This window comes from Canis lupus, chromosome 7 (assembly GCF_003254725.2).
Source record: "Canis lupus dingo isolate Sandy chromosome 7, ASM325472v2, whole genome shotgun sequence".
NCBI classification, from domain to species: domain Eukaryota; kingdom Metazoa; phylum Chordata; class Mammalia; order Carnivora; family Canidae; genus Canis; species Canis lupus.
Genome location: NC_064249.1, coordinates 4,990,809 through 5,010,993, shown reverse-complemented (window position 1 = coordinate 5,010,993; position 20,185 = coordinate 4,990,809). Strand labels below are relative to the sequence as shown.

Here is a 20,185-nt window from a genome sequence, read left to right as displayed (position 1 = left end):
CTGGATTCTCCAGCTACCTGAGGAACCTACAGATGAAACTCCTAACACAGGAAAGAGAAAGAGAGGAGTGCTGCTGTGTTGAGCTGGAAAGTAAATGTGCCCCACTCCAACCACAGGTCAAAGGTGCATGAATCCCCAGGCCCGCATGGGGAACTCATGGTAGGAATATCAGTCAGTAGGTAGTGTGAAAGAGACAGAAGAAGGCCCAATGGCCTTCTGTCAGAAGGTGAGAGAGCCCCAAGAGAGAGAGTTGGTGAAGGCATGAACCTCAGTAAACTGAGACTGAAGGGGTGGAGCAGTATGGGAGCAACTCACTGGTTAAAGGGGAAGCAATGCCTGCCTCATGGGGTCTCTGGCATCTCAAATGGAGGAACAAAGCAAGGGAGGAAAAGTCTTCTTTCAGTTAAATATATGTAAAAACACAGTGGGGAAAAAAATTTTACTTTGATTATAACCCATGAGTTGTTCAATATTCCTTCTACTTAATGATTACTGATTAGTGTTTTTTTTTTTTGTTGTTGTTGTTGTTCTCAAAATCCTGTGAAAATCAAATTTAAGTAAAATATCTTCCAATACAAGGGTACCTGGGTGGCTTGGCTGGTTAAGCAGCTGACTCTTGATTTCAACTCAGGTCATGTTCTCAGGGTCTTGGGATGAAGCTCCACCATACTAGGCTCAGTGCTCAGACGGAAGTCTACTCCAGGATTCTCTCTCCCTCTCCCTCTGCCTCTGCTCCTCACCCCACTTGCTCTCTCTCTCTCTCTCTCTCACACACACACACATATGGTCTCTCTCAAATAAATAAATAAATAAATAAATAAATAAATAAATAAATCTTTAAAAAGTCTTCTAATACAAAAGTTTAGATTTTTCATAAATTCTGTAAAATTGAATTTGCATTAGAATACTCCTTTAAAATATAGCCTATAATTCCTGTGTCAATTTTCTTTACTAATAAGGATGATTGCATAACAAATAAATCAGCTCAATTTACTTTTTTTTTTTTCTGCTCATCAAGCTTTTCAAAAGCCATATATGCTCAGCACTATACAGGTGCTGTGGGAGGTTCTAACTGAGATAGTAAATGTTCCCTCTTTTCACAGAGCTTGAATATTTTTGGATTAACAAAGATTATGTGAAAGCAATCCAACCAGTGTAAAAATATAAGTACAACAGATCTCATCAAGAGTCTAATGGCATACATAATGGCAGTGGACAAAGATTAACATTTATCTGAAAATATGCATTAAAAAGCACTTCAGGTTTTGGTTGGAGCAGATTAAATACATTATAAATATTTTAATCACCTTACAAAGGTCATCATTTAATTAATTCAAAGATTAATTACCAAGTGTCAAATGTGAGCAAGGTACTATGCTATAGTTTAGACATATTTTGTTGAATAAAACAGGCATTTTCTCTTCCCTCAAGAAGAGTACAATTTAATGAGATTCTAGCCTCCTATGCTCATTATGTAAAGTTATGCAATTTGTGGGTCACTCCATATGGTCTCCTTCCAAATAGTCTCTCTCAGTGACTCTGGTACTATTTGAATTTTATCATTAGAGGGTATTTCCTTTGGTTATTACTTTTTAATAACAACCAACATTTGTTGAGATTTTATTGTGTATCAAGCAATGTTATGATCATCTTATGATGTTATACGATCATCATATAAGATGTGAGATTGATTCTAACTTTTAAAAGCCCTATGATGTAAGGTTATTAACACCATTTTATAGATAAGAAAACGGAAACACAAAAAGTGAATGTAACCTGCTCACAGCCTAGCTGGAATTCAGATCCAACCCTATCAATATAGGAGCCTTTGATTAAATTTTTATAATTTAAGTTTAATACTTAATATTTTTTTACATTTTATGTACTTTTAATGCATACGTTTGGGCATGGAATTAAATGGGAAAATAAGAACACATCTTAGTAATAACAATAAATGAAAATGCACTAAATTATCAATTACAGAACAGATAGTGTCAGATTGGATTTTAAAAACCTAGAAACCAGATTGTGGGAGTGCTTTGGAGTTTAGACTTCAGTCTTTCTAGGCCTCAGTATCTTATGTGAAAGAGAGCTAAGAAAATCTGCAGTAAAAACCTCAAAAGACTATGGTAGGCATTGATACGTTATGTGGATGAAGGTGTTGGGGAAACCATATAGTGCTACACGTGTCAGTTGTTCACCTATTTCTTCATTTGAACTTCACTGGAAAAGAAACAACTATCACTCTTGAAAGGTGTTGTATTTCTTCTTGTTACTTTGATTACATGAATTCTAAGAGTTCTCTAATTAGATACTTAGAATCAGGAAAAAGAGTAAAATAAAGTGAAGCTACAACTGTAAGACAGAGCATGTTATGGGATATATTTCATGGTTTATACTAGAATTATGGAAAGGAGGAAACAGGGCCTTGCATTCATCTTGGAAGCTACCCATGGTGAGGGTTGTCTAGACTATCTAGATATCTGACAGACTTTGGTTTTAGGGACTGTGGGGAGATAAAAACAAGGTAAAAGGCAAAATCATCAATTTCAAGTAGAATAGAGTAAAACCAGCAGCCTGGGGGATGATCGACAATATCAGAGAATAGTCCCCACATAAATAATTTGTATCAAGCATCACCACCGAAAACAACCTCTTGTTTTCTTTTATCATTTTTCTGATATTGAGTTACACATACATGTCTAACAACCCCTATTTGGCAAATAATCTATTTCTAGAGGAAGAATTCAAGGTTTTGCATGACTGCACTTGTCTGCACAACACACACAGAATGATAGCATCCATCAACTTTAACTTCCTCAAGAACTATTCACATTTTATTCCGTTACAGTCCTAAACCTAAGCTAGCTCTCCACCTCCACAGATGATACATGGAAATTATGTGAAACTTCTATTTCTGATCTGAATATATGCAATTTCAACCTGTTCTTTGTTATTTACCAGGAATCCACTGTGAAGAAGACATTGATGAATGCTCTTCAAACCCTTGCCAAAATGGTGGTACTTGTGAGAACTTGTCTGGCCATTATACTTGCCGTTGCCCATTTGATAACCACTCGGGAACATTTTATGGAGGAAAGAACTGTTCTGATGTTCTCCTGGGCTGTACCCGCCACCAATGTCTGAATAATGGAATGTGCATCCCTCACTTCCAAAATGGCCAGCATGGATTCAGCTGCCTATGTCCCTCCGGCTATACTGGGCCATTGTGTGAACTTGTCACCACGCTTTCTTTTGAGGGCAATGGCTTCCTGTGGATCACAAGTGGCCCAGCCACAGGCAAGGGCTTGGTTTGCAACATGGCCCTCAGCTTTCTGACTGTTCAGCCAATGGCACTTCTACTTTTCCGAGGCAACCGGGCCATGTTTATAATGCTGGAGTTGCGAGGTGGCTACATTCACTTATCAATTCAAGTCAATAATCAGTCAAAGGTGCTCCTGTATATTTCCCACGACACCAGTGACGGAACATGGCATTCGGTGGAGGTGACATTTGCAGAGGCTGTGACCCTTACTTTACTTGACAACACTTGTAAGGAGAAATGCATCACCCAAGCTCCTTCTCCATTTGAAAGTCATCGGTCAATATGTGCTTTTCAAAACTCCTTTTTGGGTGGCTTACCAGGAGGAACGACCTCCTATGGTATTGCTCTGCTTAACATCTATAATCTACCATCCACACCTTCGTTTGTAGGCTGTCTCCAAGACGTTAAGATTGATTCGAATCACATCACTCTGGAGGACATTTCATCCAGCTCGTCTTTAAATGTCAAGGCCGGCTGTGAGAGAAAAGATTGGTGTGAAAGACAACCTTGTCAAAACAGAGGACGCTGCATCAACTTGTGGCTTAATTACCAATGTGATTGCTACAGGCCCTACGAAGGCCCGAACTGCCTGAGAGGTGAGACAAGCCTGGGTGCCCAGGATTGCTGTGCCTCGGAGCAGTGCAGTAACAAAAATAGCCAGCTTGCCTTTCCTGTTACGAAACACAGTGACCCCTCAGGACTTCTGCTTCTGGTTGCCAACTGATGAAAAAAAAAAAAAAAAAAGAAGAGGCTAGCGATGTGCATTAATTAAGTTTGAGTGCATTCATTAGACACCAGGGTGTCACTCATGCAGAGAAATTAAAAAAAAAAAAAAGCTGAGAGCTCCTACCTAAATGAGTTTTCATCTTGACGTGTTTACAAAGTGCTATTGCAATTTTACCCTATGTGGTGTGTCAGAAATGGACTGTAAATAATATTTGAAAGAGAGCTAATCTTTTGGGAAAAAAGGACCATTAGATATGACACTAGCCAATGCCAAATACTGGCACGATGTCTTGTGCGTAGTAGACTCTTAGGAAATATTTACTTCCTTGTTCTTCCTTCTATGCCGTTCACACTTGCTCCCGAATCATGCGTATGTCTAGCACTTTTATAAACCATTGATTTTATTCACAGGTATATTTTCTGGGGCTACATTTGGGGAAAACTGATATTCCACCTAGGAATCTTAGGGGAAAAAAAAGAAGGAAAGAAAGAAAATGCAGATAGTAACAACAGTGAAATTGTATAGATACCATAAACTAATTGATCTGATTTTTCTAGCAAATCACAGCTTGAAGTGTATTTCAAAATCCTTAGCTTCTAGCATCGTTCCAAAGACTGTTGTTGATAGTGATCAATACATACCTGTTTCTTTTTATTATTATTATCATGCCTTGAAAATGTCTACGAGGTAATTGCAACAGACTGCTTTGAAGTTCCGCTGTAATTTACCCTAAGATTTTAGAGCAACTTGAAGTAGGACAACATCTGGCAAATAGTCTTCTCTGCTTTATATGAAGTAAAATTAAAACCAGTCTTAGCCTATACCCTATTCCATGTACGAATGGCTAAGAGTTATTAGAAACTATTCATGGGTCTCCCCTCTAACCACAATATTCATTACAAATCATGGACCTGTTTGACAATGAGGTATGGCATCTACTAGCTCTATGTAATATTTTAAATAGAAGGGCAAGTTGTTTTGTGATTTTTTTTTAAGGAGAAAAGGGGAAATTATGCTGAGGCAATGTTCACTTTTTTGAAGAAAAATTTAATTGACCCAAGGCAATATTTTTACTACATATACAAAATAACAAACAGATGCTGACTCGTTTTGACCGGCTTCCAAACACAGCGACCCACAAGGTTAATACTGACCATGGCGATGTTTAACTGTCCTGGTAAATAGTTTCAAGGGATGCCAATCCAGTGGGTTCTGGTTTTCTTTAGTTTGTTTTTTCCAACTTGGAAAATTATGGTGTTTTTAAACCAAGTTCCTGAATTGGTTACCGGCTCCACCACCACCCACCGCCCCCCCTCAGTTTCTTTATTCCCCCACACTATTTGAAACTGTTCAACCCTCGTGAAAATACTTGGCTTCAAAAGTTATCTGTATAGGGAGGGAGTTCTGTAAAATCTTCTCTTTCTGAAAATTCTTAGTGCAAGTTTAAGAAAAATTATATCTTTCATATGGCCTCAGTCATGAAACTAAAATAGTCTGTATTTGTGTTATCTCTTATGTTTGCTGGGGAGTTTATTTTCATTGCAAAAGAGGCTTTCAAGCTGTAATGAGAACATGGAGCCTTTCTATCATTGCACAAGTACATGCAAGAGAAAGGAGACGTACTAAAAAATACAAAGGCAGACCTCATTCAGTTCATGATCTGGGCTCAGTATTTCCCAACCCAGTGGTACACATCGCAGTCAACAAGCAGGATGGATGGAGGACTGAGTTGGCTGCCTAGACACGAATGACATGGAGATCTCCAATATTTTTACATCGATGTTTTAAATAACATTCAGATGTCTCAGTAAAGGGAGTTCTGAAGAGTGTTTCTCAAAGCTTAGTTCCCAGAACTGTCTCATCATATCTTCTCATGTTGGCTGGGTAGAACTGTGGTGCTTCCAAGCTTTCGTTCAGAACCTTGCCTTCTAGAGAATATTTTTCATTTTTTAGAGGCAATTTACATACGTTTAACCTTCAGTCATACATCCAGACTTCGAGAACCTTAACCTGTTAGAATTGCATTTTCTTAGATTTAGAAGGGGCTTCACCCCATGACTGTATTTTTTTTTTTAACTATTCAGCCTACTGAGTGCAGTGACCAAACTTCTGCTTACACACTGTTGGGAATGAGGAACTCATTTGCTCCATCTTGCCAGAAACTGTCCCCAAGTTGTTTCTTATACTGAAATAAAATATGATTACTTATAGCTTTCATTCACTGGAAGCATTGTAACTCTTGAAGTAATACTAATATAAATCTTACATTTCCTCTTCTTGAGAACACTTCAATATTTGAAGTGTCTTGTACCATCCAAGCCATCACTTCTATCATGCTAAACATATCCAGTTGTTTCTAACGTTTTCCATATGACATAGCTTTCAGACACTTCATCAGCTGCTTGCTTTGGAATAAATTTGCTTATCTGGTTTCTGCATGTGCCTGATGATGCAGAGTGACACAGGACTAGAGCCTCTCTCATTCTAGATGATGTCCTTCTGTTTTTCAGCCTAATATTACATTGACTTTTTGGCAACCATGCTCTACACGTGGCTCACGCTGAGTCATTCTTACTCATGGTGCCACAGGATCCTGCTTCTTCCACGCTACATGAGGTACATTTAGAAGCAAGTGGCTTTTACTTATTCTTACTGAATTTCACCTTGTGGTATTCTACTGATTATTAGAACTTGAAGCTGTTTTTCATCTGCGTTTGTCATTCCTCTTCATGACATATCAACAACACGGTTGAGAATCATTCCCTCCCATGTTCACAGACAAGTCCTACATGGCTTCAGGTGTTTCTAAAGTCATGTAGTAAACCACATCCTCTGACTACTTGCTTGTGATTTCTGAAGAAGAGTGGGATTGCTAGAGACTCAAGCTTCTGAGAAAAAAGAAATAAACAACAACCTCCCCCAAATAGCTCTGTGTTCTGTCTTTAAATCTGGATCCACAGAGTGATCTGCAGGCATTTTAGGATGAGCAGCAGGGTCCCCACCACCCATGAGGTTGAACGATTTTGTGCATATTCTCAAACCTCAGGAGTTTCTAGAGCTGCATTTTCCTATTAAACATTTTATCTCAAATGAAAGTGCTGCGGTGTATTCAGAGATGTTAACCTCTTCAAATGGGTTATTTGATTTAATAATATGCTTTGGAAGCTACCTGTGGTTGTCTGGAGCAGGTGGTCTCCAAATGCAGATTCAAAATGTGATGTTCCTGTAGGAAATCAGGAAAGAGTTCTTAAAATGTAGACTTTTATGCAGGAGGTCTTCGAACACAGATGGTTGTCTAAGCAAGTTTTAAGTGTAGTCCAGCTACACTAGAATATGTCTTACCTTTGGCCAAACTTCAACTGGACCATGACGATATTTAAACACAATGGAAGGGCAGCCCGGGTGGCTCAGTGGTTTAGTGCCGCCTTCAGCCCAGGGTGCAATCCTGGAGACCTGAGATCGAGCCCCACATCCGGCTCCTTATGGGGAGCCTCTGCCTGTGTCTCTGCCTCTGTGTCTGTGTGTGTGTCTTTCATGAATAAATAAATAGAATCTTTAAAAATAAATAAATAAACACAATGAAATATGATAAAAATCTGTTTTCTTTCTGGTTAGCATTGGGATGTGAAAACTTGCAGATCTCTCCAAGACCGCTCTGGTCATATTCATCAGTGACTTCTAGATGGCAGAGTTCAGGGGTCAAATTCCAGTCTTCACCTTACTGCGCCTCTCTTGACCTGTTGCAGCAACAGTAAACACCGTTAACCGCTCCCTCTTCCTCACAACTCTTCCCTCACTGAGCTTATGGGACATCACTCTCCCTTGATTCTCCTCCTATCTTCCTGGCTGCTCTTTTGTCATCTCTTTTATCTCCAAATCCAAATGTGTGGTGCCTGAGAGCTCAGTTCTTGGACCTGTTCTTTCCTCTGTATATACTCACTCTCTTGGTGATCTCATCCAGTCTTGTGGTTTGAAATAGCATCAATTACACTGACAAATACAAAATTATTAGAGATACCCCAGGATATCTCCCCCGAACTTCTATATCTGTCTGTTTACTAGCTATTTCCACCTGGATTTCTAATAGGGCATCTCAATTTTAATGGGGACTCCCACTTTCCCTCCAAATTTAATATGGAATCCCACTTTCCCCCCAAATCTGTTCCTCTTGTTTTCTTTTCAGTCTCTGCAGATAGAAATTCAATGCTTCTAGCTGCTTAGGCAAACAAACAAACAACAAAAAACAGGCTTTGGAGTTGAACTTGCTCTAGAAAATCAGGTTGGTTCTACCTTCAAAATATTTCCCAAATCTGACTACTTCTCATCATCTTCACTGGTACATACTACTGATCCAAGCCACCATTCCTTCTCTCTTGAATTTCTGCAATGTCTCTATATTCTTTGAGTTTTTATTCAAATGTTATCTTCTCAGAGTACTCTCTGAGTACTTCATTTAAAAGTTGCAATTCTACTTCTACCCCCAGTGCTCCCTATGCCCTTTCCCTAGCTGACTTATTGTATATCAAAAGACTTATCACCACCTGATGTACCATATAGTTTGTTTCGTTATCTGTGTCTGGTCTGCATCCACCAATTAGAACATGAGCTTTAGGACAGGAACTTTAGGGATACCTAGATGCTCAGGCGGTTAAATGTCAGACTCTTGATTTTAGTTCAGGTCATGATCTCAGGGTTATGAAATCGAGCCCTGCATTGGACTCTGAGCTGGGATGGAGTCTGCTTAAGTAAGATTCTCTCTCTCTCCCTCTCCCTCTGCCCCACCAGCACCCCCACCATTCTACGGATGTTTTCTCTGTCCCTCTTTCTCAAAAAACAAAACAGAACAAAAACAAAAACGGGAACTTTAGTTCCTACAATACCATCAACATTTTGGAAACTTAGGGTTCATTTTTATACATCAGAAGAGTTTTCTTAAATCGATGTACACCAACAGTATTGCCATATTAGTGCATTACTAACTTCCCTAAGCACAAGAAATGCTGGGTGAGTTCAGTCCTCAGCTTTGCCTCCTCCTACTATCTCCCATGCCTCTCCCAATCAGGACCACAGAAGGAAGATTCCTCTTTGTTCAACTCCCTTGCCTTTCATTATTATTTGGAATATCAGCCCCAAAGAGGATTTGTGAATCTAATTCTTGATTTCTTTCCTTTAGAAAGAATGACTAGATTTAATGACATTTGCTTCAGCAAGTCCTCAAATAGCAAAGATGATAGATGCCTGAACAGTCTGCTTTGAGATGTTACAGGAAGGGATCCTGTTCCCCAAATTTCTTCTACCAAATTGGAGGACAGGAGTATCTGATATTCCACTATTAAACTCCACCATTTTAGGGCAGTGAAGGAGAGGTAAATCTTATTTATCATCATAGAGATCTTCTCTTTCTCATTTGTGATCAATAGGCCTCAACTATAAACTACAAATCAAAATGTAGCCATTTTTAGAAAAATCAGTAAACTGAGTAAATTCCAGTAAACTCAGAACTTTTGAGAAATGAGGCCAAATTGTCATCCTATTGAATAAGCCCATTCTAAACTTTAAAAAATATGTATGTGTTTGTCACCTTCTCACCCTTTCTTGTGACTCTTAAAACGTTTCTTCTCTGTTTCTCCTCCTCTATTTTGACACTGAAGAGTATGTGGCAGGCAGATTTGGCCAGGATGACTCCACTGGATTTGCTGCTTTTAATCTTGACAAGAGTTATGAAGAGAACGTCACCATCTCTATGTTTGTTAGAACACATCGACCGTCAGGCTTACTTCTAGCTTTGGAAAATAAGACTTACCAATACATCTGTGTTTGGCTAGAGCATGGCCGATTAGCAATGCTTCATCCAGGTTCTTCCAAGTTAGTAGCAAAATTCGTTCTTAGTGATGGTAATGTACACTTGATATCTTTGAAAATCCAGCCAAATAAAATTGAGTTATATCAGTCTTCACAAAACCTAGGATTTATTTCTGCCCCTACATGGAAAATCCAAAAAGGAGATGTCATCTACATCGGTGGCCTGCCTGAGAGGTCACAGACCGAAGCTAAAGGTGGCTTCTTTAAAGGCTGTATCCAAGATATAAGATTCAACAACCAAAATCTGGAATTCTTCCCAAATTCAATAAGCAATGCATCCCACAATCCAACTCTTGTCAATGTGACCCAAGGCTGTTCTGGAGACAACATGTGCAAGGTAGGATTATTCATACCAATTATGTCTATGTTGTATACTAAACTTGTTTTATTAAATAATTTATTATAACCATTTTTTGTATGTGAAGATGATACTATTGACTCTCCCCTAGCCATAGCATAATGCTTCATCAATGTTTTTCTAGCAAGACTGGGGGATTTATTTATATGAAGCCATAAAATAACGGCCTTGATCTTGCTGGCACCATGGTCTATTTAACCATCCAAGATGACTCTAGCAACATGCCTCTATGGCCACGACAACCAAATTACCTAAGAATAATAATACTTTAATTCACAAACTCTTAATGGCATCCCAGACGTTTAACCGAATTAACTCATTTTGGAAAAGATCATCATATCATTTACATTAAATGCCCAATTACTGTTGTTTTAAACTTCTCTTAAGTCAAGGACACAAAAAAACCTGAGGGGCAGGGATGCCTGCCTTTAGCCAAGGGCATGATCCTGGAGTCCTGGGATCAAGTCCCATGTCGGGCACCCTGCATGGAGCCTGCTTCTCCCTCTGCCTGTGTCTCTGTCTCTGTCTCTGTCTCTCTCTCTCTCTCTGTGTCTCTTATAAATAAGTAAATAAAATCTTAAAAAAAAAAAAAACCTGAGGGGCAACTTTCTTCTGGTAGTTGGATTTGAAACTCTCTGAAATATACTTTCCCAAAGCCTATGCTTTACTTTATGTATTTCGTATGCTTTTCCAAAAGCGATTTAAATTTGTGAATTTGTCAGCTCTGCATGACCTTTCAAAGGAAACACATTTATATCTGTTGAACATTTATTGAGCTCTGACTATATTGCCACGCACTGGGCTTGCCTCTAAATGTGCAAAAATGAATCATTTTCGCATTACTATAGGAGCACTTCCCATGTGCGGGGCACTATTTTACAGAGATGAGTCCATTTAATTCTGTTGCAGGACTGCTGTGTAAAATGAGCATTGTTATTACCCCATTTATGTCATTTACAGATAAGGAAACTGAAGTTTAGGAAGGCTATGTAACTAGTCTAAATCACCTCTTAACAGGGGCACTGGGATAAATACAGCCTCAGTTCTCAGAAATTCCCTTTTAAATACTTTCACTTTGGATATTTCGTGAGAAACCTTTTAAGAACTCAAATAATAACAGTATGTGTCTGAGTGAGAGGCAGGCCCACTGAAGAGGTCACTGTATCTGGACCCAGAGGACAGAGGTACCAAGCTTCACTATTTGCCTTTTTATTGGGATCTTGGGTAACAGGAGGGCCCTCTGCTTCCTCATTAGTAAAAACAGGAATAAAACATCTCCCTCAAATGCTAATTGTGATTGAAAGTGCTTGGTAACTTAGAAATTCCACAGAATGTTATCATACCTTTTAAAAACCTCCTTCTGTTGTAGAAAATTGGCTTTATATGTTTTCTCTTTCTCATTTCATCTCTTTCTTTTTGATCCTTTCTCTCTCGATTTCTCTTTTAGAAAAGAATTGGCAACGGTAGCAGTTTTATTCCATTTCTTAACCAATGGATATGAAAAGTTCAATGTGTAACTGTGTAGAAAATTAGCATTTAAAAATAACAGGGATGGGGTCTTGCCTCTACTGTTTCCATATTTAGTTGCCACTGCTGTTTATACTTTCATTTCTTTTCCACTCAGTCCAACCCCTGTCACAACGGAGGTGTGTGCTATTCCCTGTGGGATGACTTCTCATGTTCCTGCCCTGCAAACACAGCTGGGAAAGCCTGTGAGCAAGTCCAGTGGTGTGAGCTCAGCCCGTGTCCACCCGGAGCCCAGTGCCAGGCGGTGCCGCGAGGATTTGAATGTAGGTGGATTTTAAAGTTATCATCCATCCAATTAAGTTGGGTCTTTCAGTTCCATAAGGCAACTCAGAAAAAAAAAATAGAGACAAAACTTGCTTCCCAAAGGAAGGACTCAACTAATTTAATATATCTAATCTAATAATAATAATAATAATAATAATAATAATAATAATATCCAGATTGGCTTCATGCCTCCTCCTGCCCCTAGATATCTTGGGGTTGGGGATGGGGAATGGAAATCAGAGCAAAACCTAGGTCTTTGATGATTTAAAGCTAATTTCTGAAGACATTAACCAAGTAATATTTGGCTTTCCTTTCCTCCTTGGGAGTACGGAGTAAAGTCCTAGTGTGAGCTCACGACCTTTTGTTAACTGTGAGGCCTCAGGCAGTTCACACAATTTCTGTAACCTAAAAGTTTCTCTGTAAAATGGGTATAAAACATCTACTTTACAGGTAGATTAAAAAAAATTGTGTATATGTGATGATTTTATAACCTTAAGTATACAAAGTCAAACACATTAGGCATTGTTGTTTTCTGAATATATTCCTCAATCTGTAAAGTTTCCTTGCTCATCTTCAGGACTAAAGGGCCCAGTTTTCCAAATCTTAACAAATTTGGATTCTATATTCACAATGTTGACATGTCTGCACACTAAGCACACTATTATATACATTTCCTCCTCTCCTACTTTGAATAACACAGTCTGATCATAACAAATCTTCATGTTTGCACTGAATTCTTATCTTACCCGCCACCGCCCTCCCCTTTATTTGAAGATTTTGCTTCTAAAACTTTTCTCTCACTCTTCAGCACCATTAACTTTTCCATCAGTGTATGAACACACTACCAAATTTCCTCATTACAAAAAATTTCCTTTGACCCCACCAGCTACCATCCCATTTTTTGTTTCTGAAAGCACACACACACTGAAAGACTGTGACAAATCCTCTAAAGAGTTGTCCTCAATTTGCCTCCAATATCTTGCTCCTCACATTCTTCTATCCCATTCCATCAGGGCCCTCACACACCAGCTCTGTCTTGAACTTGCTCAACTCCAAGCTTGGGCACGTTGTCTTCATCACTTTACTCGGGTTCCAACCCAAATGTCCTCTTACCTGGCTTTATGTTTTCTTCGTATCTCTTAGGATTCCTTTCTATTTCGTTGTATATGTATTTGTTTACTTGTTCATGATCCCTTCCCTCACTAAAGTTAGATTTCAAAAGGGAAGGAAATCTCCTATTTGGCTTCTCCCATTCCTCTCAGCACTTAGTGTCGAACATATAGGAGGTTGTCAATAAATATTTGTCAAGTGAATAAAGTAACATCATTTTTCTTCAAATTAACTCAATATTTTCACTTCACTTTTCCAAACGTTAAGTGATCTATATCACCTTGGAAAACATTGCACTAAAATAATGGAGTGGAACCAGAGGATAGGATGAACTCAGGTTTATTTCAACAACATTCTGTTGAGACTGAGCTGTGGTGACTGGGGAAAAAAAATATATACTTTTCTGTTTCTATATTTTCAAAACATATTGAAAGGATGTATGAAATGTGTTGTACTATATATGTACTTAGGAAAATTTTTTTGAGAATACATACACTTTTATTTTCATATTTTAGACGTATATACTATATTACAGTACAGGATGATAGTATATATATAGTACATAAAGCACAATGAGTTGGCATAAAGAATTCAATTTGATTTCTAATATGGCACCAACTTTTAAATGCAAGCTTCCCATTGTTCTACCTCCAAACTACATGTTCAAAATAATTTATTAGTTTCATTGTTCATCTTTTGATAAAAATCCTAAAGTTCTAAAGTTCTTAGTCCCGTTATGTTCTACAAAAGGATTTAAATCGTTTGGAATATTTTCACAGGGGAAAAAAAGAATAGGTTTCTAAAAACATTTGCAGGCCAAGAACCATACCCCTGGTACACATTGGTCTTCAGTATATATGTAAAGCACTTTAGGATTTGTATATCCTGCATCAGAGAGAAGTTAAGTGAATCTTCACTGCGCCTGCATTCTCACTACAGAAAGAGTAGGAAGTTTGCCATGGATCTCCCAAAATGTCTCAATAACATTTTTTTAAAGTATAACTTACCTTAATGAAGGAAAAAAAAAGTAAATCAATAGAAGAGGTGAATTTTACTAATTGACAGGTGTGAACCCTAGAACACATTTTTGCTATTTTGCATAATTTTAATTTCATGTGATCTTATGACCCTATGGTATTTTCTTTCAAGTAAGATATGTTGAGAAGATTACATCTAATAGAATAACATAGTCATGAGGATATAGCTCATGCATCACTCTGAGTTTGCCTTTAGGGCGTTCTATCAGAAAACCAAGACTTAAAAATTGACAATTCACCTTATATACAGGTGTGTTTGTAAGATAAAGTTCCCCAAAGAAAAGATGAAATACAAATATTGTTATGTGTATTGTGATTTTTCCCCGGATGAGAAGTGATTTCAGTGTGCTCAGCAGTGTTAGTAAAATGAACTTATTTAGCATTATAGACCATATTTGTCCTTTTGGAGTTGGGGAGAGCGAATGAGATTTGTTTTTTTAGCATTTATTTAAAAGCATGGAATAGACACTTGTTGCTCCTTTCCTCCCTAATCCCAACCCCAAACTCGGTGGAAAAAACACAATGGTCTAAAGCAATAAAAACCAAGTGAAATTTTAATCCAAATAACACATTTGGATTGTACACTTGAATAATACACTTGAATTTTTCTCCTACAGTAGCTTCTAATCATTATTTCACTTTCCAGAATTAAGAACGACAGAGTTATTTTTACAGATTATTTATTTAGTAATATTTACCTACTATATGTCTGGCAATGTTCTAGGCATTTGAGAGGTGGTAATAATCTAAACAGAGAAAGTCCCTGATCTCATAAATCTCACGTTCTAGCGCAGAAAGACAAAGAACAAGTAGGCAAATGAACAACATAATTTCAAATAGTTATACATGCTATGAAGAAAATAAAGCAGGGTAATGGAAGAAAGAGTGGCTACAGGGAAGAAACTATTTTAACTGGGAAAGTCAGAGAAACCTTCTCAGAGGAGGTGACATTTGAGCACATTAGACTGAGAAAGAGCCATGTGTGAGAAGATCTGGGGAAAGAATACTCCAGGTATAAGTAGCAGCAAGTAAAAGGCCTGATTTGGGAACAAGTTTGATGTCTTCAAAGAATGGCAAGAAGTTAAAAAAAAAAAAAAGGAATGGCAAGAAGTTTTTGCAGCTGTAGCATGTGAATAAGGAAGAGGGTGATAGTAAGTAGAAGTGAAGAGTTAACCAAGGGTCAGATCATAGAGACTTTTACAAGCCATGTTTAGGATTTAGGATTTCTCTCTCTCTTTTTAAAATATTTTATTTATTTATTCATGAGAGACACACAGAGAGAGGCAGAGACACAGGCAGAGGGAGGACCAGGCTCCCTGCGGGGAGCACGATGTGGGACTCGATTCCAGGGCCCTGGGATCATGCCCTGAGCCAAAGGCAGATGCTCAACTGCTGAGGCACCCAGGAGCTCCAAGGATTTAGGATTTCTTTCTAGATGTGATGGTAACCAATGGTGGTCTTGAGCTAAGGAGTGGTTGTTATATTGATCTGCCGAGTGACAGAAGCAGAGACACTAAGAACTAAAATAATCTATATGATAAGAGTTGATTGGGTGTGGTGCCCAATGATTGAGGCAAAGACAGCATTTTAAAGTCAATTTTTACTGAAAAGTGCAAGAAAGTGAGAATAGAGGATTGACCACTACATTAAGTAACCTCAACTACATTGAGGTCATTGTGACCTTGGTGAAGGGATTGGCACAAAAGGCTGAGTGGCATGTATTACAAGGAAAATAAGAGATGAGAAAGTGGAGACAATGAGAAGATAAAACTATTTGGAGAAGTTGTGGCATGAAAGGGAATAGAGAATTAAGGAAGCAGTGGGGTGAGGGGGAGCTGAGTTGTGCTTTTGGGTGTTTTTATTTTCTCAGATTGAAGCAGTTACAGTATATTTGTATGCAGATGGGAAACAACCAAAAGGGAGGGGAAATGATGTGCAGAGTTGCTTGGCGGGGGAAAGCCCCACACGTCTGATGTCACACGTGCTGTGAATGTGGAAGTTCTGTGGGAAGAAAGGACACCCAGCTGGGAGGTGGAGAACTGGATTTTCTCTACTCAAGTGGACAATCGTAGGTTTTTTTCAACACCTGTACTGATGATCACTTTTAGTCGTGTATCGGGTCCCTTTTATTTTCACCTTTTTAAGACATTGTTTCTACCTAAAAAAAAAAAAAAAAAGACATTGTTTATACATGTAACCTCTTTTCAGTGGAAAAGAAATGTGTGGTTTAGGTTTTGGTATCAGACCATGCAGGTTTGGTATTCTGGTCTTATTATTTATTAACATATGACTGTGAAAAAAATCACTAAACTTCCGTGAGTCTCAATTTCTCCTTTTATAAAAATGGGGATGATCATAGTAATAATAATAAAATCATGCTCCAGAATTTGGTATTAGAAATAATATAAGAAGAACTAGCACAGTGCCTAATACATATCAAACAATCGATACATGATGATCATTAATAGTCATAAAGGTAATGAAGCAACATTATAGATTGCATAAAGTTGCTGATTGGTGTTGTCTTCTCTCTTTAGGTATTGCAAATGCTGTTTTTAATGCACAAAGCAGTGAAATATTATTCAGAAGCAATGGGAATATTACCAGAGAACTCACCAATATCACATTAGGTTTCAGAACAAGAGATGCAAATGTGATCATACTGCACGCGAAGAAGGAGCCTGAATTTCTTAACATTAGCATTCGAGATTCCAGATTATTATTTCAACTGCAAAGTGGCAACAGTTTTTATATGCTGAGTCTGACAAGTTTGCAGTCAGTGAATGATGGCATATGGCACCAAGTGACTCTTTCCATGACAGACCCACTGGCCCAGGCCTCCAGGTGGCAAATGGAAGTGGACAACCAAGCACCTTCTGTGACCAGTGCAGTTGCCACTGGGAGCCTCAACTTTCTTAAGGATAATACAGACATTTATGTGGGTGACCGAGCTATTGACAATAGCCAGGGCCTGAAAGGGTGTCTAAGTACAATAGAAATCAGTGGCATTTATCTTTCTTACTTTAATGTTCATGGTTTCACTAATAAACCCCAGGAAGAACAGTTTCTCAAAATCTCTATGAATTCAGTGGTTAGCGGCTGTTTGCAGTTGAATGCCTGCAACTCCAGCCCCTGTTTGCATGGAGGAAATTGTGAAGACATCTACAGCTCTTATCACTGCTCGTGTCCCTTGGGATGGTCAGGGACACACTGTGAACTCAACATCGATGAATGCTTTTCAAACCCCTGTATCCATGGCAACTGCTCCGACAGAGTTGCAGCCTATCGCTGCAGGTGTGAGCCTGGATACACCGGTGTGAACTGTGAAACGGATATAGACAATTGCCAGAATCACCAGTGTGCAAACGGAGCCACCTGCATCAGCGACCCCAGCGGCTATTCTTGCCACTGTTCGGGAAATTTCACAGGAAAATTTTGCAGGTGAGCATGAAGTTCATCTAAGGCTTGGCCAGTGGAGCTGGGCTCCACATTTTCTCATCGAATAGGAAAGCTCTCTCAGCTATGCCTCTGTAGGCTGTGCTGGACGGGAGTGACATGGGTCCCTTCCACCACAGTGTGGTCCTGTAGACCAGACATGGTGGGATGTTCTACAAGGAAGAATGGGAGTGCTTTGACTGGACTTCAAGCAGAATGCTTTCTCAGATGTCTTTGTTAGAATATGTCGCATGCCCCAGAGTTTCACAGCTTTAAGGCCTCAAGAAACAAATATTTTTTACAATAAATACAAAAGCTTGGTTTTCTTTTCTTTCCTTTTTTCTTTCTTTTTTTTTTTTTGATTTATTTATTTTTAGAGAGAGAGAGAGAGTGAGTGGGGAGAGGAGCCAAGGGAGAGGGAGAGAGAGAATCCCAAGCAGACTCCCCACTGAGTGCAAAGCCTGAAGCAGGGCTCGATCTCAGGCCCTGAGATCGTGATTTGAGCTGAAATCAAGAGTCAAATGCTTAACCAACTGAGGCACCCAGGCGCCCCCAAAAGCTTGGTTTTCATATTGTTCAAGGAAGCATGACTTCTACCCCTAAAACAATGCCCTTGGCTATTTCAGGCAGGTAAACCTTATAAAATCTGGAAAAGTCTGTGCTAAATTATAATCTCATGAAGATGAAATTATGACTCTCATGTAAACGAGCATGTTTTGTTGTTTTCATTTAAGTCATCAATTAATGAAGAAATGAATAAGGTATAAAAACCCGGTCAAAGGATAACCTAATTACTTATATATACGCATATATATAATAATTAGATATATTTTTTATTATCCACATAAATATATATAAGTAGAGATGAGGAAATGAAGTCACTAATACATGCAAAACTATTTACTCTTTTACAGGGCAATACAATTAATATTTGAAACTGTCTTTTCTACCGTGTGACAATCAATTCTATCCCCACAGACAAATTCGCTTACATTTCAATGAGCAGGATCCATTCGTATTAATGTCATTTTCTACCACTTACAGAGTTGTAAAATAGTGAAGAAAATCTAAGGCATACACACTATAAAATCAAACAGTCCTAGAGTGTCTTTTATATAACACCCAATAGTCTGTTGAAAGAATACTCAGTAATATCTTTTGCCCATTTCGACATATTTCCCAATTTTTTCTAACACGACTGGAGCAGTGTTTTAATTCTAGTAATGACCTCCATCTCGTGTTACGTAAGCAGAAATAAGAATCAATATTTTCCTACTAAGTCACATGGCTTCGATGTTTCCACATAAGTAGAATTCATTATTTTATAACTTATACTACTTTTAACTTCACTAAACAATTGAGTCATTATGGGGAGGTGAGAGGATTATTAATAACAAGTAATACATTCCCAGACTTTGGCAAGAACACCTGGAGTGGGTTGGCAGCCTGTAGACATAACACTAACTCAGAGGTGGAGCTCTAATGGGATGAATCTCCCAGCAGACATAACATGTAGTCATACGTATAAGAAAGTGTATTTATCTCGATAACATTTATTGTTGTTCAGAACCTGTGAAGCCAAGGCCCAATATAAGGTGCTACGTGTTGACATTTCAGTTGTACGTCGCTTTCCGTGAGTTAAAACAGACTCATTTTGCCAACAAACTGCCTGTTTAAAGCAAAAGACATCCAGGATCAAAATTAATAGTATTGCCACGGTGACTTTGGGCAAGTAAAGTAAACATACATGCCCCAGGAACTATTTCTCCATTATTTTTTTTCCTGCCTAATTCATCAAAGTCAAGTGCTCAAAGATTAAAGTTCTCAAAAGTACCCTCCTAATGAGATTCAAAAATTGTTTATTAAACCTAAGACGTATACAAAGCTTACATTTGCATTGCTAATTGACCTCTTTCAAAGCTGGTTGACATTTTTGGTTCTTTTGAAAAGTCCTTAGGATAGTTTCCTTTTAAAGTCGAATTGATTAGCTCTTATGGGAAGAGACACACTTACCGTCCTCTAGGCTAGTTTCTCCACGTTAGCTGCAGCACACACAACTGGACAAAATTAAATTCCTCTTATATTTTCTGGACATTAATTATGCATCAGACACCATGCCCAGTGGGTCAAAGGACCTGAACAACACCCTTAAAATCTCTCGTAATCAGTCCCTTCACACCCCTGGCACTTGCCTTTGCAGTCAAGTTCTGCTTAGCTTCTAACGATTTGTTCTGCCTTTTATAAGGATTCCTTAATGATACGCCCAGCTTTGTTGTTATACCAAAGAGCCACACTCTTGGATTCACACACAGTTGCCACTGAGTGCTGTATACACTCCTCCTGGACAGCACTTGGCTTGCATTCCGCTAAGCTATGAATCATTAGGAAGGGAACAGCAAGTGTTGGCAGGGCAACAGGAGTTCAGCTCTGAAAGCCTACAGAGAAATCACAGGAGTGCTTGGGTACCAGAGTGGGGTCCTTGCTTTCCTGGCCTTTATAGAGCTGCAATTTTCCGTGGCCCGTGTTGATTTATTAGCAAG

General features: G+C 38.6%; 1 protein-coding gene across 1 annotated transcript in view; it reads left to right on the top strand.

The window, feature by feature from the left end:
* The window catches only part of CRB1 (crumbs cell polarity complex component 1), a 213,077-nt gene that overhangs the window by 156,684 nt on the left and 36,208 nt on the right, over window positions 1–20,185 (top strand). The window contains exons 6-9 of the mRNA XM_025429725.3: window positions 2,965–3,921; window positions 9,704–10,251; window positions 11,897–12,062; window positions 16,748–17,651. Coding sequence (XP_025285510.3) covers window positions 2,965–3,921; window positions 9,704–10,251; window positions 11,897–12,062; window positions 16,748–17,651 — 2,575 coding nt within the window. The remainder of the gene's footprint in view (window positions 1–2,964; window positions 3,922–9,703; window positions 10,252–11,896; window positions 12,063–16,747; window positions 17,652–20,185) is intronic.